Source organism: Phragmites australis, chromosome 5 (genome assembly GCF_958298935.1).
Source record: "Phragmites australis chromosome 5, lpPhrAust1.1, whole genome shotgun sequence".
Lineage (NCBI taxonomy): Eukaryota > Viridiplantae > Streptophyta > Magnoliopsida > Poales > Poaceae > Phragmites > Phragmites australis.
This window is the reverse complement of record NC_084925.1, coordinates 5669088-5689752: the sequence shown is the minus strand read 5'-3', so window position 1 is coordinate 5689752 and position 20665 is coordinate 5669088. Positions and strand designations below refer to the sequence as shown.

The window sequence follows — 20665 nt, the reverse complement described above, 5'->3', positions numbered from 1 at the left end:
GTACAACCACTTCTTCTGCAGAGATTTGAATTATGTAAGAATGCTCTGGCGTATTGCAACCTCAAGGCCGGACCATCCGGCGTGTTCAACTTCATCTTCTATGAATTTGCATAAGTCCTGTAAAATGCTCTGGCGTTCTCTTCACTCTAACACCGGACCATCCGATGTTGACTTGTGATTTTTTTTTTACCAGCCAAAAATACTCCAGTGAGAACAACTAAAAGATCACCGGACCATCCGGTGAACTCAATAGATTTTTGACTTGAACCAAGAATGCTTCAGTGAGTTCAACTTCTAAATCGCTAGACCATTAGGTGAAAACAAATATTTCTAAACTCATCGAATTCGAACTTTCTTGAGCTCTAACTTCTCGACATCTTAACCATTGTCTTCTCTGAGCTACCTAGTACTAGAACTTCATAAGTGTGCATCTAAACAAGTATAGATTCAACTAGATCAAACTACTACTCTTAGTCTCTCTTTATAGTACGATCAAAAGACTATCAAAAGAGACACATACTACTCTAAGTGTCTTTCATCTTTTTGTGACACTTAGAACTAGAAGATTCTTAATCTTGATGCTCATATCCTTTGATTGTCCATAGAATTAGGGACCAAGAATACCCAATCAATATTGTGAACTAAATTTTTGATACCCTTCAAAACAAACTTGTTAATCACAATGATAAGGTTTTTATTAATCACCAAAATACTTATCACTTACCTAGGGTCCTAGATGCTACACCGGTGAAGACGGCGGGGAAGCCTCGTGGAGGACATGACGACCAGTGGAGGCGTCAGATCCTCCCTCCTATGGAGGACTCATCGCTAGATCCGGACTCCCATGGAAGCCTCGCTGGATCGCCGCGCTCCTCGACCTCCACACGCCGCCATCATAGAGAAAGAGAGGGTGACTGACATGAGGAGGGCGGTAGTCGTGAGGAGGTTGCCAAGGACAAGGCTGTTGAGGAGACTAAGTAGGAGGAGGATCTCGTGAACATGGCGGCCGACGGTGGGTGGTGGGGTTAGGACCGAGAGGGTGGAGAAGAAGAGAGAGAGGATGAGGAGATTGAGAGAGAGAGAGGAGGAGAAGACATTATCTCTTACATCGGGACTTAGAAAAAATCCACTTTGACCCGAGGGTTGTGGGGAAAAGGCCAATTAAATAGAAATTTTTGGTTCGACCCCTTTATCACTTCTGGTTTTTAATACAAACTGACAGTGATAATCTATTAGTACTGCTAGTTGTTTTGTAAAATTGACAGTGATAATAATTTTCTTATAAAATGGCAGTGATACAACTATCGATGTGGGCTTTGAATGTAGATAACATTGCGGGATGAGGCATCTTACATAATAAAAAAATCATTTTTTGAAATATATATCTGTAAGTGACCCTCCGGTTTTCACAACCACTTGTATATGTGAATCCATATAATAGAACACATGTAACCTTGCCTTGCAACATGGATTACAACTGCTCGCCCCGTTCAAATATAATTCTGGACGTCGCTACGATCCCCTCCGATAGCCGATTTGTTGTCAATTTCCACAGCCAGGAGCGAAAACCGTACAGGAAAATCCTGTCCGAGTGACAAACGGGAGGCAACTTGCCAATGTAGCTGTGGTGCGCAAGGTTTTCGTTACCGTTTTGCAAATGGTTACCGGATCCTGGTGGTTACCGAAAAATTACGGTTATTACGATAACTACTTGAAATTTGATTAAAATTCGCTCAAAATTTATTCGACAAAATTTGAAATTTGGATTAAAAAAATACCAGATTCGTCGTTCGGTAACCGAGCGATTTTTACGATAAACTGAACGGTTTTTAAGAAAACCGAACGCTCATTAACCGAACGAATTTAATAAAAAAAATTGAGATATTTGAAGTAGTAACCAACCGGATTAACTCCTAATATATGAATTTATAGGAAAATAAAAACACAAAAAATCACCAAAAAATCAGAAATAATAATAATAAATATGACATGAGATTTGCTATGTTTTGTTTAATCAGAAAAAAAATTCGTATGACCTTTACTATATTTTGGATATTTTTAAAGAAACAAATAGATACTAATAGCAATACGAGCATGACCATATAATTGTTTCATCAAATATATGCATACATTACATATGTTGTATCTTAAATTAATAAATATGTCAAATTATCTATCCAAAAGCTAAAAGCACAATCATATACTATCCATCAGTACTTACCAAAGTGACGATCGATGCTTAAAATTTAGTTTGCATAGTATCCATGCCACGTGCAACCTATGGGATGGAAAAAAAATTAGTATAATACTTTGGTATGAAAATAAAGTAGTTGCAGAAAGTAAATTATCATCAACTTCAGAACCACCAGCTTGGGGGCGATTAAATTCGACTGTATTGTGTATTGTACTCCTCGATGGATATGAGTATTATCTGTCGTGTAGATAGCAAGTATGCCTTAAACTCTGCCCAAGTTTGCTCCGTCTATGCAGAAGTGGTTGACCATTATACTTACAATATGGCATAAAACTCAAGGCCTTGCGACTCATAGACCCACTGAATAGGAGGCTCTAACTGAGCATCGGGGATACGATAGTGATACGGATACAATCCAGAACTATTCTCCATGTCATAGTTGCTGGAATAGCTCCCACTATCTTGTGGTTCATTATGGCCACTCTGTATGATATGCCTTTGTGAGGATGGGGCATCGTGGTCCTGGTCCTGTGTGGCATACGAAAACTAACTCTCATTACAAACTTACCCCATTTCTATGTTTCTTTCACTGCAGCAACAAAGAATACATCGTCCACCCTTCTACCAGGAATACCTGAAGTATAGAAAAATTTGGACCATGCCAAACCAATAGCTTCCTTCGCTTTCTTTCCCTTCACATGCCATGACCCAGTGTCAATCCTTGGCTGCACAGGGGCTTTTGCTACAGCAACATTGTAATCTCTGATACTCGGTGATAGCTCTCTGGTTGAAGATGCTCTCTTAAGCATCCTCTTTAACACAGTGCCTCCTCTGTCATTTCCACTGCCATCTCCATGCTCGTACGACTCACCTGCCCTCCTCCTAAACTCCTCCTCATCCCTAGACTGAGCCATGACACGCTGCACCTATTCCTCTTCTGTGTCTTCATTATCGCTGGTCAAATCTACCTGAACTCTTACTGACTCTTGTCTCCGAAACCTCTCCTCAGCCTTTCCCTTCCTCTTATCTCTTATCCTATCCAGCTCACGTCTGAAATAATCATGCACATCTGGAGGCACCCTATCACAATGTATAACATTTGATCCGTGCCCTGCTAAATGTTCTTTCAACCTTGTAGCACCACCGTCTTTCTTTTCCTTATTGCAGTAATTGCACCTAAACCCTGGGGCTAAATTGTCCCCGTGCTGCCACACTACATCTCTATCCGTCATCTATTAGTTTGTATTCTCTGTTAGACGAAGAAAGCTCAATGGTTAACCTACTAATAATTATGTCCATACATGTTAAATTGATAAACATGTGCTGTCATGTTGCTAAATCGCTAGTAAATGGTTGATAACAGAGCGAATCAAGCACTAAATCATCCTAATCGACCACACAATAAACTACCGACCACCTTAGCACGATTACCGAACGAATTAAATGAAAAATCGCTAGTAAATAGACGGTTACCGAACAGGGATCTTCGAAAATCGCTCGGCACCAGGCGCTCCGTGCTACTCCTCGAAGGCGGATGGTAACTGCTCAGATGTGGTCGGTTACCGACGCTAATCGCTCGATAACCGAAACTTCAATGCCGGATTTTCGCCGAACTGCCGCAGATTTGGCTGGCCGGACGACGTTTCTTCGCTTTTTACTGTGGAGAAACACGAGAGGAAAGTGTGATGTGCACTAACGCGAGCAGAACGTCGGCTGCCCTTATCCATTTCAGCTAGGCTGAAACAGGCCGATTTCACTGTGCATTCAGCATGTTTCGGTCTTTTAACCTTTTCGGCCTTTTTACCAACTACCAATGTTTGAGCAGCTATTTGGTGATACAAACGATATTTTTTAAAAAAAAATTCTTTTCACAGATAGTCTTAGAATTACCTCTAGTTTTTATGGAATTTTTTCTGGATTTTTTGAGTTTTTTCAAAATCGATTTGTATTTTTTTAATTCAAATTCGGTTACCAATCGCATTATGAAACTGAGCCGGACCAAGACGATCGGTTATCATACATTTCGAGCGGTAACCGACGCATTTTTAACCCTGGTCGTGCGAGTTTTTTCCTTTTACTAGTTTTGTTTCTATTTTTTCTTTAATGTGACTTCGAAGCCATCTCATTTAAGGAATGGCAGGCCGATTTGTATGTTTTCTTATGTAGTTATACGTAGTTGAACGATTGTGCTAAGTGTCGATGTTTTCAATGTGAATTATCTATTTTCGATCGATACCAATAATTTTACGTTTGGCTGGCTCTATGTCTGACAGTTTCGATTTTATTTTTGTTTCCAAATTTTTTGTTTTCAACTTTGATTTCAAGGAGAAAAATATGAAAATAAAGGTGGTTATGATCTTTTCATTACTACTGTTTCCATTCGTTTTTATTCCTACCTGCGGCTAGCAATTTGCATCAAGAAAAGGGAACATTTAAACCCCACGATATCTTCTCCCTGTAACCAACGGCAGCAGATCCAATTGGTGGAATCGTCTCCGCGCCATTCACGACGCTTGAGTCCACGAGCTCAAGTCGCCAAACAAGCTCCGCCTCCGCGCCGCGCGCGTCTATATACACTCCTGCGCGCGCTCGTGCCCTTCGCCCCCTCCGAATCTCCGTCGCGACCGCGGCCATGGCCGCCGCAAGAGCCATGGCACTCGCCATCCTCCACCTCTGCGCGCTGTTCTTGTTGGCTCCCCTCCCCGCGCTCGCCGCGGCCGCCGGCAAGCGGTCCTCGTACATCGTGTACCTCGGCGACCACGCGCACGGCGCTCAGCTTGGCACGCACGGCGCCGAGGAGCTGGCGGGTCTCGAGAGGGACGCCGCCAACGCGCACTACGACCTCCTCGCCGCCGTCGTCGGGGAGTATGGACGCGGTCGTTAACCTTTCTTGACTAACCAATCTAACATGCACTAATTGAGATTGAAATGCCAATGGCGGGAACCGCAATGCAGCAAGGAGAAGGCGCGGGAGGCAATCTTTTACTCGTACACCAAGCACATCAACGGCTTCGCCGCCAACCTCGACGCCGCCACCGCCGCCGAGATCGCCAGTGAGACTCGCCGCCGACGATCGTTTCTTGATATCCTTTCCCTTCGAGAATTAATCATCGGCTGACTAATTCCGTGTGCGCCAATTCTTTGACCAGGGCAACCCGGGGTGGTGTCGGTGTTCCCCAACCGAGGACGCAAGCTGCACACCACGCGGTCGTGGCAATTCCTCGGGCTCGCGGGTCCCGGCGGCGTCCCCCGCGGCGGGGCGTGGCAGAAGGCGAGGTTCGGCGAGGACACCATCATCGGCAACTTCGACACCGGTAAGCTAGCGGATCCAATCCTTTGACTTGTCCTCCTCTTCGCCGTCGCCCGGTCGTTCCGGTGTTCCTCCTCGTCGCAGCCATCGTTTTCGAGGCCGCGGTTGGTGATAAGACGATGCCGTACCAGCTGGTCTGCTTCAGCCGATGCTTCGAATCTCCCCTCGCCTTCGCGCCAAACGCTCTTTCTTTAATCCATCAAACAATTTCCATAATCCTCCAAAAAAATCACTCTTTTTTAAAACCTTTCTGAAGCTAATCATGGCACTTCTTTCATGTTCAATCATGAACTGCTTGACTTAATTTTGACTCAATTGGGGTGCAGATATGTATCATTAGCACTTTAGTACTGCCAAAAAGAGAATCAAGTTATTTGTGTAGATATGAGAAAGTATCCTGGCGGTAATCGGACGGTTACAATATATACGTTGTAGGTTATTTTGTAGGGTAGGAATGGCATTATCTTCTTTCGAAAACTAAATTGCACAAATTTTGAAAGTAACATAGTTGGTATAGGTGGTTGCACGCAACTTATTCCAAAGTTCCATATTAAAAGATAGTGGTTGAGAAATTGAACAAAAACCGATTTTCATTGCATACAATTGGAGCCGAAACATCAAATACGCAATTGCACAAAAATTCCACCTACCCGGTATTTTCATCAACATGTTCAGGCTAGTGGTAGTGGACATCTAAAAAACGGGCGCTTACCTGTCAGAACATTCGATACGACTCCTGTCAGTGATGTTTCTACCAATGAATGGTTAGCATCTTATCTATATGGTTTAGCACCTAATCTTTTTGTTCCTTTGATAATGCAAACTGAGATGCACATGCCCCATCTGAGTAAGAACTATGGAGCAAGCCACAATGCTGTTGTCTCTGCCCATGACAAATCAACCGGTCCAGTTAGTTATCAGATGGGCGTAGAACCATCCAATGGTTCGGCATGGTGATGCGTGCATCCCTCCTAACTTTTTATGCATGCTCTTTGCTCTGGGGACCTTATGTAATAGCTGGTAAACACATCAGATGTGCAGCCAAATGATTGGTCATCTAGAGATTGCTTCAGTGTTCACTGTACCTGAATTTTCTTCTCTCTCTCTCTCTCTCTCTCTCTCTCTCTCTCTCTCTCTCTCTCTCTGTGTGTGTGTGTGTGTGTGTGTGTGTGTGTGTGTGTGTGTGTGTGTGTGTGTGTGTGAGTGACTTGGATTAAATGGATGATGTATTTGCATTTGTATTCTTTAGTGGAGTTTGACATGCCTTTATTTGTCTCCCTGTGTGCCTTGTGGATGCATAGGCGTGTGGCCAGAATCAGATAGCTTTAGGGATGATGGCCTGGGACCAGTTCCAACCCAGTGGAAAGGAACATGCGACACAGGTCAAGATGATAAGTTCTCTTGCAACAGGTAATTAGAGTTATACTGAAACAGCATTAGTGGTATACTATGTATTTTATATGTTTGAATTACTTTTTCTATGATGAATGCATTGCGCTCTAAGTTGACCTCACATTTCTGGTTAAACTGAAAGTCTGAAACCCCAACTTGGCCTCCTGAACTCCAATCTAATATGCAATAATTTCAGTTGAGGCAATGTTTTTTTTTCAAAAAAAATTGTAATTTTAGACCCATGTTGGGAGCATATGCAATGCATGCATGTGATGGCAAAATTTGAGTTGCTTGGTTTGGTATAGTGTAGCACTACCAATTTTGATGTTGTTGAGAAAGTTGAGACCACGACAATGCACAATGGCTGTGACTCTGAAACCACCACCAGTAGATGCCTTGGATCAAGCCGCAATGATCCATGCACTATGATTCAGCTTGATCCCACTGAACAGTGGCATACATCGATTGATGTTGTGTCTCAACTGTAGTTTCTGAAATTCTCAATCAGAGGAGAAAACTTGCAAATCTTTAGCCCCCGTTTAGAAAGCGAGAATTTTTGTTGAAACAAACCCTTATCTGAAGGCTAGAGTACCGTAAAGGGCGATGTGCTTGTATCAAGGATAAACATAAATAGTAGAAGGATAGGAGAATTAGCACTTCCCTCTGAAATAAATGGAGTATGTTCTAGCCTTGTCATGTGAAAGTGTTATTCATTAGCTTTCGCAAAGGTAAAGAATTTTCTGAATGACGTGAAGCCAACCTCAATATTCTGCGTATTCTGAGCAGGACAAACTGCATTCTTGGCCTTCTTCTTCTTCTTTTTATTTTTTGGGGCCTGGAGGCCACTTTAGGTAGGCAATGTCAGCATCTAGAGAGAAAAGGAGAATCCTAGTCCGTTTTTAAACCACTTGTCCTTCAACAATATCTGAAGACTAATGAACTTAAAAAATACGACAGGGAGGGAGAAACATAAATAGTAGAAGGATAGGAGAATTAGCATTCCCCTCTGAAATAAATAGAGTAGATTCTAGCCTTGTCCTACGTAAATGTTATTCGTTAGCTTTCGCAAAGGTAAAAAACATTACTGAATGATGTGAAACTAACGTCAACATTCTGCATATTCTGAGCGGGACAAGCTGCATTCTTGGCCTTCTTCTTCTTTTTATTTTTTGGGGCCTGAAAGCCACTTTAGGTAGGCAATGGCAGCATCTAGAGAGAGAAGGAGAATCCTACTCCGTTTTTAGACCACTTGTCCTTCAACAATATCTGAAGACTAATGAACTTAAAAAATATGACAGGAAGGGAGAGACAACCCCTCTAACAATTTTGTAGAAGGGAGGAATTGAAACCAGGTTGGTTAGCTCACCACCTGTGATACTAGCCAACTGATCTGGGAGGCCCCTCGAATAATGAACTTATAGAATGTTAAGTTGGATTCTCTTTTCCTGTATGGACATTGGTTTACTTATTCAGCTGATGGATCACTGTCCGTTGTGTTAATTTCAGATAATCAAGCTTTTTTCCCACTTATTCTCATCTTGTAATTTTACTAGATTCTCGGAAGTTTAGGTTCATCTGAAATTCCAATGTCAAGTTGTAATGCCATTTTACATAAATAGTGGGTGAGATGTCACTTCCATAGTGGACATGCATTCCAGCAATGTCATGTCATCATTTATTTATTTGTCGACTCTTGCGGGTGCATCTTTAGCAGAACATTGCTGCAAAGCAGTAGCAAGTCAACATCTAACTGGTGCTCGCATCGTTTCCAAATGGATTCAACAAAATGCAATACTCTGATTTGTATCAGAAATTCATAGTAAAATCATTCAGTAGTAGAAACAAAGTGATGCACCTTGTTATAATTCGGTAACTCTGCAATATCATGCGTTTTATCACTCCAAATGTTACAGATTTTTCAATGTCCATACTTCCATAGTGATGAATTCAAATACCAAATTACGAACCTTTTACAAATGCATTCAGTCACGAACACGATGAAATAAAGATGCAGTCTTTTTTTTATTCCCTCGTGATCTCCTCCCTTCGGCGCGCGTGCAGGAAGCTGATCGGCGCGCGCTACTTCAACAAGGGCTACGCCTCGGCGATCGGCGCGTTCAACGCGTCCATGTACAACACGCCGCGCGACATCGACGGCCACGGCACGCACACGCTGTCCACGGCCGGCGGCTCGCCGGCGCCCGGCGCGGCCGTGTTCGGGTTTGGCAACGGCACGGCCTACGGGGGCTCCCCGCGCGCGCGCGTGGCGGCCTACCGCGTGTGCTACCCGTACTTGACCAGCAGCGTGTGCTTCGACGCGGACATCCTGGCCGCGTTCGACACCGCCATCCACGACGGCGTGCACGTGCTCTCCCTCTCCATCGGCGGCGCCCCCTCCGACTACTTCAACGACGGCATCGCCATCGGGTCCTTCCACGCCGTCCGCCGCGGCATCGCCGTTGTCTGCTCCGCCGGCAACTCTGGACCCAGCCTGGGCACCGTCTCCAACGTCGCGCCGTGGATCTTCACCGCCGGCGCTAGCACCATGGACCGCGAGTTCCCGTCCTACATCGTCTTCGACCACACAAAGGCCAAGGCACGCCTCTCCTCAGAATACTCCCCTTTTGCGATACAACCGCACAAACACCTCACAAAGATTAAGGCATGCACGCATCACCCCTGCTTATTTTTTCACGCACGATCAACTCATCAAAATCATTTCTTCCAAGTAATTAGCAGCTCCTGAGGCGTGCTTGTTGATCGATCCATGCAGGGGCAGAGCCTGTCGGCGACGGATCTCCCGGAGAAGAGCTCTTACCCATTGATCGACTCGGTGCAGGCTGCAGCTGCCAACGCAACGGAAAAGGACGCGTATGTGGCAGTCTCCAAATGATCATTTCTAGTTGTTACCTTGTTAGTGATGGTTAATTTGTTACTGATTAGTGGTGAACCATGAATGATTAATGTCGTGCAGGCAGCTGTGCAAGATAGGGTCGCTGGATCCGGCGAAGGTGAAGGGAAAGATCGTGGTGTGCCTCCGTGGGATCAATCCCCGGGTGGCGAAGGGCGAGGCGGTCCGGCAAGCCGGCGGCGTCGGGATGGTGCTCGCCAACGACGAGAGCACCGGCAACAACATCATCGCCGACGCGCACGTCCTCCCGGCCACGCACATCAAGTACCTCGACGGCCTGCTCCTCTACTCCTACCTCAAGTCCACCAAGTAAGGAGCCAAGTCATCTCGGCGCCATTGCTGCCGCGCGCTCTAGTATTATCTAGTGTTCTTGTGAGGCATGGGACATTGACATTGTTGCACCTGTCACTTGTAAGGACTCCGACCGGGTTCATCACGAAGCCGGCGACGGTCCTCGGCACGAAGCCGGCGCCGTTCATGGCCGCCTTCTCGTCACAGGGACCCAACACCGTCACCCCCGAGATCCTCAAGGTTCTTGCAAGCTTTCTGCCTGACCGATGATCCATCCTTGACGAAAGCTCTCTGCGATCGACGACGAGATATTAATTTGTAATGATTTGCGTGTTGCAGCCGGACATCACGGCGCCCGGTGTGAGCGTGATCGCGGCGTGGACCCGCGCCAACTCGCCGACGGGCCTCGCCTTCGACTTGCGGCGCGTGGCCTACAACTCGCAGTCCGGGACGTCCATGTCGTGCCCGCACGTCTCCGGCATCGTCGGCCTCCTCCGCACACTCCACCCGGAATGGAGCCCCGCCGCGATCAGGTCGGCCATCATGACCACCGGTAAGCCGCCGACCGCCTCAGCGTCATTGCCATTGAGATGGACGTTCCTGCGATTCTGACTGACATGCACTCGCCATGCACTAATGCAGCGGTGGAGATGGACAACAAGGGCGAGCTCATCCTGAACTCGTCCTTCGTGCCGGCAAGCCCCTTTGGCTACGGCGCGGGCCACGTCTCCCCTGCTCGCGCCATGAACCCAGGCCTCGTCTACGACCTCGGCGACGCCGACTACCTCGACTTCCTCTGCGTGCTCCGGTACAACGCCTCCATGATGGCCATGTTCAACGGCGCGCCGTACACGTGCCCCGGCGAGGCGCCCCGCTCCATCACGGACCTCAACTACCCGTCCATCACCGTCGTCAACGTCACCGCCGCGGGCGCGACGGCGCGGCGCAGGGTCAAGAACGTCGGCTGGCCCGGCACGTACAAGGCCTTCGTCACCGAGCCGGCCGGCGTCGCCGTGACGGTGACCCCCAGCTTGCTCGATTTCGGTGCCAAGGGGGAGGAGAAGGGGTTCGAGGTGAAGTTCCAAATCAAGAACGCCACGCTCGCCAAGGACTATTCGTTTGGCTCCCTGGTCTGGACGAACGGGAAGCAGTTTGTGAGGAGCCCTCTTGTGATAAAGGCGTTGGCTTGACTCATCACGTAGGGTTTAACGTTGGTTTGATTTGATAGGGAGAGAGGCTGTGAACTTTGCCTCTGATTCCATAATAAATTAAGCAAATTTAAGTGATTAGCTAGCTGTTTCAGAAAGTTTTGCATCTTTTTCTTCTTTTGCTCGTTATGTTCAGAGGATGCAACAAGCAACTTTGAAGGGAAGCAAGCTTTCTGACTGACCCAAATACAACTGGGGTGATCAGAGCAGTATTTTACGGCCATTGAAAATCATCTACTAGGTTCTAGCTACAGGTGTTCAATTGTTCTGGAAAAGCTCGACTCTGTAGAAAATTTTACTAATATCGGGATTTTCTATCTAATGAACTTTCACTGTAAAACTAACTAGTAAAACTTCTTGGTTCCTAACTACCAGAGCTTTCTGACTCAAAAAGATCAACTTAATTTTTCAAATGAAGGGTCAAACTTTCGGTTTCGGAAAACTGAAATTCAACTCAAATGTTGAACTTTCCAATCAGCAATTAAACGTCTTGATTAGTGAAACTTTATAGTCAGCAATACTAGTGAATGTTTTAGCAAATGCCTAAATCTGTAGAGATACTCAATCCCTTGTGTGCTTCAGATTGATTTGCACAGAGATTTGACAATTATAACATTTGCGCAAAGATATTTCAAATAGCACATTTTTTTTTTACAAATTGTCTGGTTTACAGTAGATTGATTTGGCTACCATTTTTGTTTGTTCTCACGTGAACCCCCAGAATAGGTAGATATATAATATCAAAATGCAACAGCAATCTTCACAATTTTGTCTGCATTCAGGTGTCTAAAAGACTATCAGTCTATGTATCAGGTACAGAATGAAAGAACGTTTGTTCTCAAGGAAAATGAATATGAAGCATCTCTAAAAGCAAGCCTTGCATTGGCCGAACAATGGCCTGGTTTCTCAAAGGGAAGACATCGCAATCACTTTCGTATCAATATTCAACCCCACAACGAAAGGGTTGAGCAAACAGAGAGGCGGAAATGGCTGCTCTCAAGCTTCTAACCACCAAACAAGAAGGCAGCAGCTTGCTCCTCGTTCCCGTTAAACAGCTTGAGTGCTTGTAATACTGATGCTCGGTCAAATCCGAGTTCAACAAGTTTCGTGACTTTTGCTTCAAAATCTCCTCCCTGCTAAGAAGAGTTTCGGAAACGATTAGGATCAATAGAATTCAATAAGGCACCAAAGTGAGCATCAAACATAAAAGGATACAAAAGGTGGATTTTGACTTCACCTGTGGAGGATTCGCAACTGGAGCTCCTGCGAGTAAAATGAAAGATAGTGGTTTTTAATTAGTTCAAAGTTATCTGAAGATACAAGTCCTTCGGACCATAGAAGTACTACAGAAAAGCATAGTAACCTGTAGTAGGCGTTCGCTGTGGCACATCAGGAGTCCCCTCACGTGCCTTTGATGATTCCTGGATCAAATGAAGTAAATAAGGATATGCCTATGATACATTATCATAGTTGAAGAAAAATCAAAGCTACATCATGCAAAGGATGTGATTTTGCTTACTCCAGTTGCTTGGCCGAGAGATGCTAGCTTAGATAATTTCTCTTCATCACGTATATGTGCAGGGATGTCTTTCTCTGAATACAACAGTAGACTGATTGGTGAATTGAAACTTATAGATTAAATATGTAAATAACTAGATGAAAAAAATGAAACTTTAATGCTGGTAAACAACTAAGAATATGTAACATTCTAACTTCTTTAGTAGCTCATTTCAGTAGAACATCATCGAGAACTGCAGCTAGAACTAACTGTAAAACAGGTGACTGATAATAACCCACTAACCTTGTAAGAAGGGCACTGAAACCTCACCACCTCCCACTCTAAGAACATTGTCCTTTAGGTCAATCATGCACTGCATAGGACAATGAAAAGCATGAGTATGAGGCATAATCATAGTCGGATGCAATAACCTGGTCCAAAAATTACTCTTGCGATTACCTGATGTTTTCGCAGCATATCAAGCCCGAATAGGAATTCCATATTCGGGGCATCCAATACGGTGAAAGAACAAGGATAGAAGAGATGCCCAATCTGTAAAACAATAGCTGTTAGTTAATGCATTTTAAACTAAATGGTATGATCTTTGTATCATGAATTCCATAACCATTGAAGCATGTATACATAGTCAGAAGGCACTAAAAGTCTCTTATTCTAATTAGGAGTTTCCACATGGCTTCCATGAAATATGGGGGTTCAGCTTTTGTTCACCCATCTCACGGAAGAACCAAAGTAGTGAAAACAAACAGTTTCTCTGCCTTTTCTTCTCTTTCAAATTGCGTGTATCAAATGACTCAAATAATATTGCTGCATGCCCGAAATCATGCTGTGAGCATTCTCAAATGAAATCTGCAAAGTCAGTGAAATTGGTATAGCAATCAAACATACCTTTATTGGGGCTACATGTATTCTTCCCAGTATCTCTGATTGACCGACTCCAACAGCAACCCCTCGGTACCGCTGATCAAGAAGCCTCAGCAACCTGCACAGTGCATTACAAGATATGATGTATCTATGAACTGCAACATACTGCAAAGTGCAGACTGTACATTTCAGTTTACTGTCAAAACTCAAAAGATAATGATTTATTTCTTCTGTTAACATCGTAAACTTCCATCTTACTTGATAAACTAAGGTTGCTATCTATTATTTCTGTTTTTTCATGCCAAAATATCACAAAAACTATGGTATTACAACATGTAAAATCTAAACAGTTCAACCAACTAAATTTATAATCATACCCGCAACGTTCAGCACAGCTTTTTGATATGATAGTTGACTGTGCTCCACTGTCAACAAAGGCCTGCAGATGAAAGAAAAGTTAAGAACACATATCCAAAACAGTAAGGAGGAAGGAATCAAATATTGTGTAAATCCCCATTATTGCTATTATCCTATTAATGCAACCAATTATTGCTACTGTCCTAGAAATGCAAGTTCACAAAGAGAATACATAGCAAGGAAAAGCTAAAATCATGAAAAGATCATTGTGTTAGATAGTATATTACCAAGTATAGCAGCGAAGTATATACTAGTTATCTGATATTTAGAAGCTCATATGAAAACACTGTTCTAAGAACAGTCAGTGCTCAATTGATTATATAGGAAGAGATATATTAAATATAAATCTAATACCTTCAAAGGTACTCCATTGACCTCCATATCCACATACAGCATAACCTGGTATCAAAAAATGCCGATTGATTAATAAGTACTACAAAGCATGGAACATCGAGTAGGAGATACTCTTCTATCCAGAAAAATGACAAAAGAAGAGGAAGAGCAAACTGAGAGTAAAACGCACCACTCGAGCAAATGCTTCAGGATTGTGCTCTAACGCAGCCTCCCAATTTTCATCAATGCCTTTCTGAAATATGGAAATTGACAAGTAACATCAATATCAAATATGTAACTAAATAAATTCTCAACAGGTGAATGAGGACGAACGTATAAATTACAGTGGAGACTCCAGACAGAACAAAACTTTTGACATGCTCATCACAGTATATAAAACAAAATACCGTGGTTGCAATTCAATTATCTAATCATGAATCTAGCAGAAGTTAAATGTACGAAGATAGAAAGTCTGCTTTTCCTCTATGCACCATCCTGCTCCTACATTGTATTATGTTTTTTCTTATTTTTTGTATTACATATTCTTTAAGCCTCCTTAAACACTATCTGTTCATGTAATAATGTTCATCATATGATATATTTTTCCAGTTATATATGAAAGAAACATTGCCATAAGCAACATGTGTCATCATGAGAAAAGTAATGCCTACCTGCCGAATTGCAGCTTCAATTTTCTTCTGAGCTTCGACATCAAAAGGATCAGCATACATTAAAGCCTACAAAAATCAAATGTATTAATTATTTGACCTGCAATCATTCAACAAGTTATCATAGGAACATGAACATGAACAACCAAGCCGCCTAGTGGTTAAATATATCTATCTGACTGAACTTGCAAATATGTTTTCATGGAACATCAGTGTATGTGAAGCACCATGGATATATATTTCTTTTAAATGCAAGGAGTGATTCAATAAACAGTCAACATAAAAATCTTGAATGATTTATACCACTCTGTGTATGGAGATAATGCAGGAACAACCCACAGTTTCAGATTTCATTTCAATAAGACATGATACCTCTTATCAAACAAATAAAATTCAACAAAGAGATTCTCACAAGCTCTTCTTCTTGTTTACGCTTTAGTTCCATTCTCTGTTGGTGGCGGGACCGCAAGGTATTTTGCAGCTCATTTATGTCATCTCCAAGAATAGCTTGTGCTAATGATGGGTCATTCTGCAAATCAAGAAAACATTGTCCTAAAAAACATATTCTTTAAAGTAACATACACTGATAAATAAATGAGGCTTTACCTGAAGGAGTTGTGCCATAAGTTGTGAATCACGTCGAATATGTTGTTGAAATGCTTGAGGATTCACAGCGGATCCATCAGGATTTACCCTTATAACATCCTGAGATGCCCTGAAATTTTCAGCTCAGACAATTAATAAAGAGAAAGCATTGGTACTTTGGTGTCATCATGATTCTTGATATTAGCTAAACTAAGAAAAGATATTGCATTTCTATTACATATGATGCCAATTCGGAGTTTTGTTCACAATGTACCACAAGGCAAACTAACAACTCCAAAAAAGCAAATAACCTGTAACAGCCTAAAAACACTTTCCTTGCGCTAAGAAAGCAATGGATAACTCTATGCAATGCAGTTCTAGCCTCAAAGTAAGACCAGAGAGCATTACATCACTGATAAGTTAAATGTCAAGAAACCTTTCTCTTTCCAACCTCTTAAGAATCTCCCTTTGAAAACCGACAACCATACGCGTTACAAGTAAATCACTCAATTTACACACTAGGAAGGCCAGCAAGCACACCTATCACTGGAGGGAGCCATCATGACAAGATCGCCATCCCGGACCCCGACGGCGCTGAGCCTCTCCGAGTTTTGCATCTCCTTTCCATTGAAGTGAAGCTGCTGCCGCCGCAGCGGCACGCTAGTCTGGCCACACACACACACCGAAAACCAACAATGTGAGAACAAACCAGCGAGAGCAAAGCCTCGAACAGGAAACTCAAGCAAGGTCGCAGCCCCGGCTCACCTCCACCTCGAGAAGTGCCTTCAAATTCTCCACCTGCAAGCACGTAGGACAAGCAATTTACTCAAAAGTTGCAGCTTTCGCACACGGAGAATCGCAATAGCAGCTCGGCATAGCTCTACGAAGCCCAAGCCGAACTCTAAACGCGTAAGAGAACCGGAGAGACGGACATCTCGATGCAGGACGAACCATCACACTTAGCAAGAAAAGATCCCATCGATCTTTGCGCCTAGCTACGAGAAAGTACCGTACGAGAACCGAATCGCGCGTCGCCCCGGTTCGAATGCGCGCTCCTCCTGCCCAAATTCCCAACTTCCCTCGTGGATTCATCACCAAATTCGTCGAGAAGGACGCACCGTAACCCCTACAGATCGAGACGGGGGGAGGGGAGCGGACTTACAGATTCATCGGGGTCGACGTCGAGGGTGAGAATCTGCTCGTCGGCCGTCATCACCGTTACCTTCATCTCGCCGCCGCTGGTTGAAAACTTGCTGGTGAATAGAGAGAGAGAGAGAGAGAGAGAGAGAGAGGCGTCAAATCGGGGCCGCCTTGTTTTGCTGCGAGAGTTGGGCAAGAATCCGGAGTATAAAACCGAATTCACATTATCCGATTCCAACCCCAGTTCGATTCTCTTCTCCGATCCAAGTGTGGATCCATTTTAGGGATTTCAATTTTTTTCACAGGTAAAAAGATCAAAATTCGTGAAATTTCACTAAAATTTTGGCCATTTTTCATTCTCTGCTCTGTGAATCCCTCGTGTCGGTAAAAAAATTCTAAAATTAGATATTTCGTTCCTCTCCAAAGTTAATAAAATTTTACCAAAATTTTAATACAATTTTAATCCCTATATCCATTCGGTATAAATAAAATACGGATAGGAATACCTCGCCAAGAAAGAAAACTGTAATCTCAAAACTAATCTATCCGTTTGACTACTTGACGGATTTACATATCTTTTGAGTATCAATATATGGCCTTTAATGCACATGTTTAATCACTATTATACTTTTTTTAATAATATGTTATATCAAAAGTTTAACGCATCTAGGGTAGAAAAAACAGACCATATAATTTTTGTGCCGTCTTATATATTTTCTGCTCAGCCTAAAAACCAATGAATCTCGAAGCGAAAGTAGACACAAACTTGGTAGACAAGCAATAAGAGGAAAATGGCTCTTTAGGTTGTAGGTGCATCCGTGGAATGGAGGATTTTTAAACCAAACTAAGGGGCTCTATTGAAAATAATATTTTCTCGTTGTTTTGTTCCGAACCAAAGAAATCATGAAATGACATGACAAACTCCGAATGAAGGTGAGAATTCATGTGTTCGAAATTTGTCATTTTTCTAAAATTTATATAGAATCATAACATAACATAGCCACACCTATAGATGACAAATTTTTCATTATGTTTGGAAACTTCTAGAGATTATTTTTAAGAAAATTTTCAAGTTTCCAACCCTTGACCTATTTTCACCGAACATACCCCCAAACATAACAGAGCTTGGATCCATTGCAAGACTTAGTATGTTCATGTTCACGTGCTTCATTTTTCCGTGTCCCAAAAAAGCTCCAAATGAGAATATCAGTCAACTTCATCCTAAAATGCATAGGCTGACCAGTGGGACCAATCTCACAGCCTACATCACCCAAAAAACCCATGGCCTGACCACCTGAACCTGCCCAATCCATCACAAGGCATATTGGACTGCTATACACTTTATTTAAGGGGTTGTTTAGTTAGTTGTTGCAGTTGGTTACATCTTAGAGAGCTAAATTTTATCAGTTGAGATAAGTATTTTACTTAGATGTTATAATTATGATGTGATAACTTTCTTTCCAACGGGATCTATTTGTGATAGACTAGTTTTAGAGATAAAATACAGTTATCAACCAAACAGATCCTTAGTCAACTAAAGGAGCGCGGATATTTGTCGGGTGCTGCACATATTTGGTCCGAGGCTCCCGAAGTCATCCTCACATCAGCCAACGCATCCGTGCCAACGGCCGTCTGGCGACGTGTTCCGTCCGCCCGCCCATGCAGTGCCGTATGTCGGTCGATCTCCGCCGCTCAACGAAGCGTTCCTCTTCAATTCTTGATCGGTCGGGCGTGCAAGAGTCGGAATCGCAGAGCGCTACCACGGATGTCAAGTTTATGTGGTCTGGCTTGGAGAGGAGGAAAAAAACACGTGAAAAATGGCAATAAGAGATCAGGGTCAATATCTGGGAAGCAAATTCTATGCGAAACTGTTTAGAAAGATACTTATAAGATTACATCCATCCCATGATCCAATAGCTGAGTTAAAAACGAGAGAGAAACGAATATGTGTCATCATAGTGAAAAGTATCTTTTATAAGATAAAATCCTATATAATTTACTTCCCAATCTCTACCATTTCTCTTTAATTTGCTCCAGCGCGATCGTAAAGTTAAAATCAATAGGTAGTTAAGCGTCAAAAAAACAATAGTCATCATTCAACAAATTGGAATTTGTCTCTCTCCATTATTCGAGGCCCATGCCATAAATGTACTTGCAAAAGAACAACGCCAAAATACTCCAATTAGCAGACTGCATAAGTGCATATTCTAACAAATCTTTTCAACTAATAAAATAAAAAACAAAAAAACATCATTAGGTTATGATTTCGCAAATTAACATGGGTTTTATTGTTCCTCACAAAAAAAAACACGGTACTCACGAAGCACTGGGTTTTGCAGAATAAATTGATGATTTATTGTTGAAAAGATTGACCATTTAATTATGATGCCACTTATATGAATAAAATATGAATCAATAATTATGGGTCAAAATGATAAATAACTGAAACCACTCGAAAAAAAATCAATGCGTGAAAGTTTCCCGTACATCACCGATCACCGTCGACAGCGGCAAACGCATTAAATTTAGCGATCAATTCGCCTTTATAAGCGATCAGGATCCTCTAACGGTTGGTAAAATCTAGTGACTTCAAAATACTGTGTACCATTGAGTGATAGATTGATGAAACATATGATATGCCACAAGGTATCATCAACAATAAAATCAGTACAGTAACCGACGGAATTACTACCCGTGCTACGGTGCTTTTTCTGCAGCACTTGAAGCTATCGTATTGTTAATCATATGACAACTTACTGTTTCGATCCCTTTATAAGACGGGCCGCGCCGCGCCTTGTGCGCACGGCACCAAGGCCAAGCAAGAACTGCAGGAGAGGCAGCGCTATGGCCGGCGGCAGCACGGTGTTCGAGCCCCACGACGGCGCCGCGGCGATCGCGGGCGGCGACGTCGTGTTCTGCGCCGCCATCCTGTGCCTGTCCGTCCTGTCCATGATCATCTTCGCGGCCGCAGCCTCACCCGACGGCAGCGAAGGGAAGCGGCGGCGCGGGCGCGCGAAGGGGCCGGTGTTCGTGGGCGGCAGGGGCTGCGGCTGCGGCGGATGCCGCGCGGGCACCGGCGTCTGCGGCACCTACCTCTCCTGATCGAGCAGACCAGCCGCCGGCGATCGGTGGATTCGCTCGCGCGCAGGCTGCCCGCCCGCCCACCCGCCCTCCCCGTGCATATACACGCATGGCACACTTGTAATAAGGAGCTGGGAGCTTTGCTTCACTAGCTGTGGCCTGCACATCCATGGCTGCTCTGCTCCTCTCTTCCCTCTTCTTCTTTTTCTTAGAAGTAATCTATATCTCCTTTGGTACTAGTGTTACTTCTTCTTTACTATGCAAATCAGCATGTTGTGAATATTGTACTTGATTGTCTAAGGAGATGGAACACTCTTTCTGTAACTATCTTATCCTCCTCCCATGCCCAATTGCTTACTGCTGTCAATTCTCCGGCTCATGGATTTGGGTTTAGTTTTGAGTCTGATGGAACAGAACAATATCGGCATGGATGAATTATTAGGTGGATGCATGCAAGGAATTGAAGATTGCAAGTGTGGATGAGTGGATCACAGAGACAAGGACGTCCAATCTGCTATTCTGTCAGGCACAGCATGGCATCGGTGTTCAATTTTTTTCGCCAAATCAAACGTCTCAAATCTGAATCGGATTCTAACCTCTGTTTATGAATCTGAGTTATATTTTATATGTTTAAATTATCTTTACCGAATTGAATATTCCAATTCAAATTATATTTTGACACCAATATCTAGGTAACACTGGTCAGACATGCTAATCGGTAAGAAAACCAGAGCTTAACACGTAAACAGCCACTA

At 43.4% G+C, this 20665-nt stretch overlaps 3 protein-coding genes across 4 annotated transcripts; 2 read left to right on the top strand and 1 right to left on the bottom strand.

Annotated features, from left to right (window-relative positions):
* Positions 1 to 4604: 4604 nt before the first annotated feature.
* Positions 4605 to 11387, top strand: LOC133918573 (subtilisin-like protease SBT5.3). 2 transcript variants are annotated; one of them, XM_062362506.1, is made up of 10 exons: positions 4605 to 5059; positions 5150 to 5247; positions 5344 to 5508; positions 6806 to 6914; positions 8958 to 9558; positions 9670 to 9767; positions 9871 to 10116; positions 10224 to 10338; positions 10438 to 10651; positions 10741 to 11387. In XM_062362506.1, exons 1-10 carry the CDS (start codon positions 4827 to 4829, stop codon positions 11286 to 11288), a joined length of 2427 nt encoding a protein of 808 aa, XP_062218490.1. In that variant the 5' UTR covers positions 4605 to 4826; the 3' UTR covers positions 11289 to 11387. The 2 variants fall into 2 exon arrangements, with proteins under 2 accessions (XP_062218490.1, XP_062218491.1); XM_062362507.1 differs by having other exon boundaries at positions 4606 to 5059; positions 8958 to 9492.
* A 678-nt stretch (positions 11388 to 12065) lies between these two features.
* LOC133918572 (protein DNA-DAMAGE INDUCIBLE 1-like) lies at positions 12066 to 17081 on the bottom strand. The gene is made up of 16 exons (XM_062362505.1): positions 16852 to 17081; positions 16455 to 16487; positions 16230 to 16354; positions 15711 to 15819; positions 15517 to 15633; positions 15108 to 15173; positions 14627 to 14689; positions 14458 to 14502; positions 14064 to 14125; positions 13711 to 13804; positions 13264 to 13356; positions 13108 to 13177; positions 12826 to 12899; positions 12670 to 12727; positions 12544 to 12569; positions 12066 to 12439 (listed from the first exon to the last, which is right to left on the bottom strand). The coding sequence occupies exons 1-16, from the start codon at positions 16915 to 16917 to the stop codon at positions 12311 to 12313; spliced, it is 1230 nt and encodes a 409-aa protein (XP_062218489.1). The 5' UTR covers positions 16918 to 17081; the 3' UTR covers positions 12066 to 12310.
* A 2504-nt stretch (positions 17082 to 19585) lies between these two features.
* Positions 19586 to 20149, top strand: LOC133917403 (uncharacterized). The gene has a single exon (XM_062361304.1). The coding sequence runs from the start codon at positions 19674 to 19676 to the stop codon at positions 19929 to 19931; it is 258 nt and encodes an 85-aa protein (XP_062217288.1). The 5' UTR covers positions 19586 to 19673; the 3' UTR covers positions 19932 to 20149.
* The last annotated feature ends 516 nt before the right edge of the window (positions 20150 to 20665 follow it).